General features: G+C 33.3%; 1 protein-coding gene across 1 annotated transcript; it reads right to left on the reverse strand.

Annotated features, from left to right (window-relative positions):
* Nucleotides 1–1,202: 1,202 nt before the first annotated feature.
* LOC116082335 (prolactin-7A2-like) lies at nucleotides 1,203–10,058 on the reverse strand. Its single transcript, XM_031359222.1, has 7 exons — nucleotides 10,028–10,058; nucleotides 9,457–9,459; nucleotides 7,968–8,140; nucleotides 7,222–7,260; nucleotides 4,806–4,913; nucleotides 2,980–3,159; nucleotides 1,203–1,421 (listed from the first exon to the last, which is right to left on the reverse strand). Exons 1-7 carry the CDS (start codon nucleotides 10,056–10,058, stop codon nucleotides 1,203–1,205), a joined length of 753 nt encoding a protein of 250 aa, XP_031215082.1.
* Between the last annotated feature and the right edge of the window lie 673 nt (nucleotides 10,059–10,731).

Genomic DNA, 10,731 nt, shown 5'->3' on the forward strand with positions numbered 1-10,731 from the left:
AAGATGGTTTTTATGGTTATCTTGGAATCCTGAAAGATATGTTACACTAGCAGGAAACATGGCCTGGACTTTGATCTTCTCTATGTGAGTAATTTATAGATTTGCTGCAATATTATTTACCCTTTAAATTTACTTATAATGTATCTACTATATAAAATGATAATTCTTTCATTGGTATCTTCTTTCCAGTCTTTCTCAACATTTTGGTTTTTTTCTTAAACAAATTATGAAGTCTACTTTGTGCTGATATAGTCTTGTTGTCATCTACTGGAGAATGAGGTACTTAAGAATGTCCGTAGCCTTCCCTCCCTGAAGCTATTAACCATCAATAACTCATAAGCTAAAGGCAGTGCCATGCTACATCCCCTTTCCATGTTTGAATGCTTACTGCCTTGTTCTCATGTAGTTCTTGTATAGGCAAGGACACGTGCTATGAGTTAATGGACCCTATCATGTCAAAAAGTCACTGCTTTGCTCTGGTGCTCCTCCCCCCACCCCCTCTCTTAACAATTTCTCTGCCCTGCTCTTCAAAGTAGTTCCTGAAAGTTGGGTTTGTTGTGATATACATATCATTTTAGTGGGTAAGCATCCCACTAAATCTTGTTCTCCGCCCTTTTATTATTTGATAGTTTCTTTGTTTATCACTATGTATTGCACAAAGGAAGTTCTATGATAATTACTGAGAGCTGCAACTAATATATGAATACTGCAGTGAGTACGTGTGACCTGTATCTTAGGAGAAAGCCTTACAAATTGAACCATAGAACATGCTGTTAATTACCTGGCAGACTGGATGGGTAGCTATAGCATAGGATAATATGGATAGCTTCCATCAAACTGAATTACTTTCTTGCAATTACTTTCTCCCACTAGTCCCATATACTTAGTAACATGGAAGTACATTTAATTTTGAATTAAATATTTGATACTAATAACTATATCAATATTAACATTAATTTGTGATTCTGATACAAGTTATGGGGTATCCATTTGTCTGTCATACCTCATAAAGTTATTAATACATTTAATAGTAAATGAATAAAAGATACTAACAAACTTTCTATATAAACTTTTAACACATACATATATATGTATATATATATACATATATATATATATATAGTTTATTTTTCTTTTAAAAGATACCCATTATACTCAATCATACCTTCACAGTTACAAAATAAGTTTAAAAAGATTCAGCATCATGAAGAATCTCTACTATTGGTAGATAAGCAAATATCACTATTAACAGTTACCACACACTCCAATAGCTTGAGATAAAGTTCAACCATATGTATATCTACACGTAAGCAATAGGAAAATTTACAAAGAGCAAAAAAGCTAAATTCTTCATCAGATGTTTTTAAGTCTTCAAGCCCGGAAAAGACAGTGTTATCCACATTTTCTGTTGTTCCATAAATCTATTGACCAAATGAAAATCAGTCAGTTATCATTTATTTATAGAGCTTATTTTTGCTTTTCCTTTTTATTAGACGTCAAATTATATTTAGGGAAATGATAAGACTGTGGACCTTTTTTCAGACAGGCATCCATCTGTTTTAGCATACCTGCCTACAAGTTATACTGATGCAGTGATGGTAAAATGTTGTGGGAGTAACTATGCACACCTTGAATGGATTTCATCATTCCATGGGATGTGACCCATACCTGACACTGCTAGTAAGACCTAGAACCTAAGATTACATGGGTCGTAGGCCTAGAGTAAAACCTATTACTATTATTCTGAGAAATTAACATAGGAATAGTATTATGCACATAGATAAGAGTATCTCTAAAGCCTAAAGTTTCTTCTGACAGTACATAATAATTGACAAGAGACCAATAACTGAACAATGTGTGAAGAGTAAGAAAGTCTACACCACTCAAGCCTATATAGGATGACTTTAATGCCCCACTACAAGAAATTGAGCCAAAAAATTAGAAAATGAGAGGTGGTAGGTGAGTCCACAGGACCAGCATCTCCAGCATGCAACAGGACTGATACAAACATAAACTCACAGAGACTCTGACAGCATTCACAAGACCTGCACAGGTTCAAACCACACAGTCCTAGCATTGAGAAAAAAAAAAAGTGGGCAAAAGTCCTATCTAAAAAGTTATTTGCAATTCATACCAGAAGAAAAGAGGTGGTGGGAAATTAGTTTTCTACAAAAGAGTTTCATTGGGTACCTCAACCATGTTCTAGGTCAGGCCTCAAAACTATGAGTAATTTGTGTACTAGTGTACACAAAACATACTCCATAGGTTTTTCTGCTTTGTTTGGGTGGATTGTTTTCACTGAGTATTTTTGACTCCTTGGTTGTCTTTTTCTTAGTTTGCTCCTCTGTTTTGGTTTTTGTATTTTCCCTCTTGTTATGTTTCTTGTTTTACGAGGGAAAGTAGGAAGTAGGGAGAATCTGGAGGAGTTTGGAAATGGAAGGAATATGATCAAAATACAGTGTATTAAGTGTATTTTAAACAAAAATTAAGAAAATTAATAAAAGAAAAGAATAGCTGTTATAAAAAAGAAAAATAAAACAATATGAAACTTCAATGACAGGTTTGTAGATTTTCACATGTCTAGCAGGAAGTACTGTGCATCTGTCAGCCACCTCCAAGTAAAATCAACACTTCTGCACTCATCTTTTACGTTTAATTGACTTCAAATAAAATTTTCCCTTTTATGACTGTGAAGATGGAGGATCATGATTTGATACTTAAACATAGACTTGTGTTTGGCCATGGCATGTAAGGAATGCTGATTAGCACCATGATAAGAGTTTCTAATGAAGTGGTCAGGAATTTTTCACTCTGCTCAGAGAAAGAAGTACTGTTCAAATTCCTGTGAAACATTATACTTCAATCTCTACCCTTTACATGTGAGAATATCTACAAGTAAAATGCTTCAGATTTTAACCTCCATTGCAGAAGTCACATCATTCATGAATAAGAATTGTAGAAGGAAAGAACATTACTCACCAAGCTGAGTATACTCTGGATATACTTAAAAAGTTCTGCAAGTTTTGTTTCAATATCTTTGGCTAATAAAATGACATCATTATCCATTCCTGGAATACTTCTGAGTATGGTCAGTAGAAACTTAGAAGTTTCATTCCAAGCCCACATTCTACTGAGGATCACTTTTGGAAAGTCATTAAACTAAGCAGCCATGTTAAAATAAGTGAAATAAAAAAAATTCATTAGTTTTGGTTTTCTATGAGACAGACTGAAATAAATATTCATTTTTTATTTTTATAAGAAAGCAGAAAGGTTTAAGGAATAAAAATAATATAGACTAATAAAGTAAAATAAAAACCTATAATTTACCATCATAAAACAGGTTATATAGATAAATATTATTCCCAATTATCACTTTATTGATTGATCTTACTTTCCATATGCAATTTTGCCATCAGACCTTCCTGAAATCTCTTAAAAATTTTTTGGTTTTATCCTGGGGAGCTCAAGAATTTGGTGAGACTTAGTAAATATTTTGTTTCAGGAAAAATCTATACCCACAGTGTCAATGGCAAAATATTTAACTTACATTCATCACACAAATAAACTACATTGTTCACAATCATACTTATGTTTAGGTAATCTTAGAATATTAATAAAAATATTCTATAAAGTCAACCTGACATTGCTAAGTGTGGATTTCTTAGTCTTGAGCACTCACTCTTCTTGCTTCTAATAGAGTAAAACATTCATTGGAATATATAAATTAAGAACAAGGGAACAACAGACTGTCATTGTCTTCAGTAACAGCCTGAATAAAAATAACAACACAATTTTGACTTTGCAATGCATTCTAGGATCTTACGTAAAACTAATTCCTGACTTAGAATGCTTCATGTGCTAATATCTCTAACTATCATCGAATCAGTGAAATGAGTTCTGAGGAAACCAGTGGACATTATGATGGAAAGGGGAAAAATACATCATGGAAAGATCCAGATCCAAAGGTATTAGAATATAGTCTTCTAGAACCATCTCTGAATATGTGTTAAAATTAGGACGTGAGATGGATGGGGCCCACATACCTGTTTCGTTAGAAGATACATGTTCTATAAAACCTTTCAATGCCTCGGTTGCCTTACCTCAGCTAGCTTTTGTGAATGGTAATTACAGCAATGTCAATAAAGTACTGTGTAGAGTGCCTAGATAGTGCATATATAGAAATATTTTCTTCTTCCATTTTGTCTAACTATTATCACAAGACATTTCAATCAGTTCATTGGGTGATAAGTTTTGGAAAAGAATCATGAGGAGAGATGACAACAGTTCTAATCACAGCTGCACTGATATGTAGACCCCCTCATTACAACTGAGGGCATAGCTTACTCTCAGGAGCATTTCACAGTGTTTATAAGTACTCCCTTGTTCAGACACTTTCAGTTAAGACATAGAAGAAAGCTCAGAGTCATACAGACATTAATTGGTTAGTAAGAAGTACTAACAGTAGTACAAGTAGAATACGAAGAGTCTTGAACATCAAAAAAACTAAGCATAGTGGTCAGTAAGTGACATTTGTTTGTATTAAGTAAAGAATAGTAGTGAGATATTATTAAACTAAAACTCTCTTAATGGACTGTTTAGGGACTTGTTAAAATATTACTTAATAATATTTCCTTTTTTTATGAAATCAATAACATGAGTTGTCTTTGTTCATTCTTACTCCATTTCCCTGTAAGTATGATTTCCACATCTTTTATACTACTTACAAAAGCCTGCAACATGATAAAGCAATATTACTCCACTGTTTCAGCTGTTTAGGTAAAAAAATAATCAAGCTAAAAACTCACAGGGATCTCTTGAGCTTCGTCCAGGTTTTCTGGAGTTTTGATTGAATAATTGTGGCAGCAGGTGAGAGCCTTGACCAGAAACTCCATATCCTCAATAAACTCAAATAGCTGCATATATCAAAATTAGTATTCAGTTCATTAAAATTGAGAAATATAAGTCAATGAAATTTTAATCAGAATATAAATGTACTCAATAGATATATTCTTTACAAAAATAAAATCTAAGATTAAAGACTTAACAACATAAACATGTCGATACCTCTTAATTAGTTTGAAATCTGATTTTGTCATATAAATGTCTATCTCCTATCCTGTACTTTATTTACTCTGCTTTTATTTACTCTCTTCTTATTTTTCCTCATTTTCCCTAAGTTTCTCAATATTGAATGGAAGAATTAAAAATAACAGAGCTAGAAAATATGAAATGTCTTAGAGATTATTTTTCTCTAAAATCTGGGCCCATTGTTATGGTATTTTGTAACTACCTTCATTAACTTGTTGTTGCCTGTGTTTTGTAATGATTTACCTAGGCATTTGTTTATTTATTTATTTTTATTAGATATATTCTTTATTTACATGTTATATTATATCTCCCAGGGATTTTAAAATTATATGTTTTCTTCCTGTTCCAAGTGAATGTAAACATCTGTACCATTGAGCGTTAATCATAAATCCTGACTGACAATGTGTAATGTTTTACAAAATTAGATAAAGCAAATTGAATATTTTTAGGAAATAATAGGCAATTAAAATAAAAGCAACAAAATGTTAATTAATGTTCACACATTGATAATAGATTGTTTATAAGTATTATACTTTAAATATACTATTAATAAATTATTATTTAATAATGATATACAGCTAATGTGTAGAAGTTGAATGGGTTCCCAGGAATGTTAAGAATTTGAAAGAGGGTCAGTAGAGAATGAGAAATGAGAAACCAGTTTGAAAAAAGACAATTATAACACATCTGTGTCAAATGCAGAGACACATTTTTAAAACCCATGGTTTTACGGAAGCCTTACATTTTTCTCCTTTATGTTAGCTGACCTTGAACAGATAGGCAACTTGCACTCATTAGGAAGAGGGTGTCTATTTTTGCTTGTCAACTAAGCCCCCCTACTGAATGAACTCCAGCATGGGAGAGCTATAAAAGCTAATTAGTGGTGTTCCTGAAAATAAATTAGTGCTTTTCTTCCCTCTTGGTATGGTTTCCATTTGGATTGCTTCTGTTCCCTATACCCAACTGACTACAATGCACTACAGCCTTCTTGGGGACCTGGAGTGAACTAAGTGGAAAATGCCAGTGTTTCTGTCTCCTTCAAAGCTACATTCAGATATAGGAGATCTGCCCTAGTCACGATGGTTACACTTACAGTTCAAAATTGTAATTTTAAATTAAAAAGTAAATAAAGTTATAGAAAATTGAACAAATCATTCTTTTTAAGCTTCCTCATTCACTTTTTACTACCAGAAGATTTCTTGTATTGTAATACTGAATAAAAGATCATAATACATTTGTAGATATGTAACTTGACAATTGGTCTTTGATGCTTTCTCTTGTAAGTTTAAGTGACAGCACTAGCATGAAGGCTTTTGAAATAAGGGAAAATAGAAATAAATGACATACTAGGAAATTTGGAATAGGATTCTGAATCTTAATTTAGCTAAATCAGGATGAGGGGAGTGGCAAAAATTAATGAGGGAAGAATCATCCTGAATGCATATTTATTGCTGAAAGAGACATTCTCTGGGTTCCCACGTAAGTAATGAAGTCATGTTTACTCTCTCTTGACACTAACTGGCCTTGAACAGGAAACATACAGTCCTCAGGAACACCAAACCATTTCTTTTCTAATCCAACCTTCCCAGTGAATAAACTTGAACACCAGAATCCTTTAAACATGATTTTAAAATGTTGCAGGTATGGTTCCTAGCCTTCTATGAGAAACTAATATGTTTTTGATGCTGTTTTCCTTGCCCCCCTCTCGGATTATCACACTTTAGATTCAGTCCACTCATTCCTTCTCACTCACAGCAATGCGCTTCTTCTCTATTGGAGTTCTCCAGTGTGCTAAGATGTCAACAAAGACTGCCTCCATAGAAGCAAAATTGTGGGATCAGAATTCTTCCCGGGACACAACTAATAAAACATTCTGTTGCAAGTGCAAAGATTGTTTTTAAGTAAACAACAAATATTAAAAAAAAAAAAAACAGATAAAGCCCTACAGATTTTTCTGTTTCTTACAAACCAGTGATTTCATGAGGCTGTCCTCTGCTTTTTAATGGTTGGCACTTTCTTTTACCTGTGGAGGTGTATCTCTTGAAACTGGTATTTAATTTTTTTCATTGCAAAAGCAAAATCATTAACATGCAGGCTTTATGGGAAAAAGATGGTAGTAAGAGAGGTACTTACATACTGATCGTGTAATTTTTCAGAGACTTCCTTGACTGTCTAAGATAGGATAAAGGAAAAAAAAACAGAAAATCTAGTGAATTAAATCTTAACATCAGTGCATATTTATTACAAAAAGAGACACATTTTCTGGGTATCTATTTTTGAATAGAAGCCTTGTATATTATTTTGTCCTTGATATGTACTGATACTGAACAGAGAACATGTAGCTCTTTGAAACAGAGAACAAGCCTTCTAAACAAGCCTTCCAAAACAATAAACGTATGCATTGTACCTATTTAAACAATGACTCTGAGGGTTTAAAGATTTGAGAGGCTAATGTTTCATGTTTTGTCAATTTGTTTCATTGGTTCATTTTTGGTTTTTTTATTTTTTATTTTTTTTGCTTTCTTACTTCTGCTTTGCATTAAACAAAGATGTTGATAGCGATGTAAACAAGGTAAGGAAGTCAGAGCTTGTCCCCATCTGTATCTATTAGACTTTTATGCCACAAATGAACATTTAGGAAAATTTAAAGATAACTAGGTGAAAATCCCAAGGCTCACTGATTGCTTCAAAAACATTTGATATTTCATGGAACTTACCCTCTTTCTTCTTACTTCACTTTTCAATAGCTGATGCTTCAATTTTTTATTAGAACTGTGCATTTTTAAAGACTTGGCTCATGATAACTGTAAATCTAATACAGAACAGTTTGACTGGGAGGTTGTTTTATGAAATATTTCAGAGCTAAGTGAAGTACTTACATATGTCCTGCGCAGTTCCATGTTGAGGTCCGTGATATTCTGAGTCAGTCTTCTGGCATTATGAAGCAGTCCCTTGATAGCTAGTGGATCATCATCATTTTCATTGCTATTCAAAGGTCCAGAGGCCACATTCTCCCATAAAAGAAGGCTTGACACCACCAGCAGAAGTGCCCCTGATAATAGAAACAACAGTTTTCCAATCCATTCATCCAAAGTTATCAAAACAAGTTACTATCTCTGCCCTGTGTCTTTCCCTGTATGATTTGATACTGTTTCAGTGATAGGGAAAAAGAATCTTTCACTGTAAAATGTAATTCGATAGTTACATTTATATAGCAATATAGTGTTAGAACTTAGTGACTTCCACATTTTAGGATAAATACAGGGAATAATGATGGAATTTTCATACAAATGGAGATTAAAATAATTGTCTATTAGTTCAGTTTTTTTAGAGTTTATGCTGGTTTTCAATTATCACTACCTCTAATATATTTTTCTTTATTTTTGGAGATTAATATACTTACATCATTTATCTCTTCTTCCTCTTCCCTTAACACTCTCATATACCTCTCCTTCCTCTTTTTTTAAAGTCATGTTCTTCTTTTCTCATTAATTGTTGTTATGTATACTGTATGTATGTGCATTTCTATTATCAAATATATGATTACAACCTGTATACTGTTACTTGTATGTAAGATTCTCAGAGAGGACCATTGGCTGTTAGATAATCAATGGGTGTGCTTCCCCCTGTGGAATACTATGTCTCTCATTCTAATCATATCTTGATTGCCTAAACTTATTTGTGTAAGGGTGAAGCCTCCATGGGCCATTCATGTTAGCATATCTATAGGCTTCAGTTTTTCAGCTCATGTTTAGGCAATCAAGTGGATAAGACTTTACAAGTGTAGCTTGTGATACTCCTAAAAGACACAATCTCAGAGCAAACTCCCTTTTCCACTACATAAAAAACACACATACGACTCAGAGATCATTGTAGAAGATGGGAAAGAGAAACATCAGTTTCCCAAACTCAGTGTGAAATATGTACATTTTGATGAGGATAGTATGGTATGTTTTTCAGTATAGTGTTATTCATATGTCTTTAGGACCAACCATTTTATGTTGACTAGAGTTGGCACATCTTTCCTTGAGGAAGAGCATTTCTTATTATACAACTAAATTTTGAAAAATTATGATGCTTTCACAATTTATTTTATGAACAGTAGATATACATGTATACTGTAAGTACATGTACAGTCCTACCACTTATGATCTGAAAGATATTCACAGCTTAAGCTGAATACAAGGAACTAGTCTCACTGGATTTTGTTTTCTAATCTCAAAAATCCATTGGTGTTGATTACAATTCATTTACTTAGAAATTTTACCAAGAAGAGAAGGTAATTATTATATAATCTCCTCTTTTGGAATATTTTGGAAAATATTTTGCTTAAATAGCAACTCCAAAACTGTATGGTTAGATACTCACCTGCTTATATACTAAGTCCCCACATTAAAGACTATGATTAAGTTCATTGAAGTCAAGCATCTAATAGCAGAAATCAAGAAAACAGAACATGTTCCCTTCTTCCTCTATAATAATTATAAATTTAATACAGTCTCTTCTCACCTCATTCCAGTCAAATGTCTCATTTTCTGCAATTTGGCTTTTGAGATTGATCACTTTATGCCCTGGTCATCTGAGGGCATATAAGCAAAACACTTGCTCTTACATCTAGAGAGTAATAAACTTCCTCTTCCTATATAGGTCGTTTAAGAAAATTCCCAATTGTCTCTTGACATTTCTACATGTCTCCTGGAAGGAAGACTCTTTCTAAGAACCATTGATACAAGAATGTGTGGTGTATTTGTTTTCTAGTGTAGTAATTAGAAACAACTTCTCAACTTTATCTATTTTTATTTATTCTAACCAGGTATGAACAACAGCCTGTTCACATCATATACAGCAAAAATGACAGAAATAATGTAAATTGTCTAAAAAGTCTTGTACATCAGTGGACTGCCTTAGCTTACTTAGAAGAACATGAGAAGTTACTCACAGGGGCATGGTTGAGAGAAAGAAAATGGCATCTCTGAAGAGTCCTGGCACAGCCTGTCTGCTTCACGCAGTCTCACATCGAGTAAATATTCCACCACCTATATAGGCCATTGAACGATCCCCAGGGCCACACACTGCTAGGAGGCAAGAAGAAGTAACATTAGGAAAAAAGATGACGACCATATGACTCTTCGACTTCAGTCAGTGCTAACAGCCTCATGACCATGATGATTCAAGAGGTCAATATAACCATTTTAACTTATTTCAAGAATATAACTAGGATACAAATTAAGTTGCCAATTGCTATAGCCATCTCTACTTAAAAAAGACTGGATGAATTCTATCCCCTAAAAAATATCTCTGTCCCAGACTTTCACTTTTGTAAATACTTATCTGTTTGTGTCACTGAATCATAGTTAGTGTGACAATTTTCTTCACTTTTTCTAAACATTGAAACACAAGGCCAAATGGAGAGTCCTGCATCTGAGAAGTTTAATGTGTAAGTTTTTTTCCAGAATCCAGGAAACATAGGAAAGGTTTTTCTGTTTCTACATGTTTGTTTCTAAATTTAAGGTACAATAGGTCAGTAACATAAGATATAAATTCACTTGTGCAGAAGGTTTTTATGTTTGTCTTTTTGGGTTGTTTGTTGTTATTGTTGTTTTGTTTTTTTGTAGGCAAAAGGCTTTCATCTAACAAAACAAC

The sequence above is a fragment of the Mastomys coucha genome, unplaced genomic scaffold, assembly GCF_008632895.1.
Source record: "Mastomys coucha isolate ucsf_1 unplaced genomic scaffold, UCSF_Mcou_1 pScaffold7, whole genome shotgun sequence".
Taxonomy (NCBI): Eukaryota; Metazoa; Chordata; class Mammalia; order Rodentia; family Muridae; genus Mastomys; species Mastomys coucha.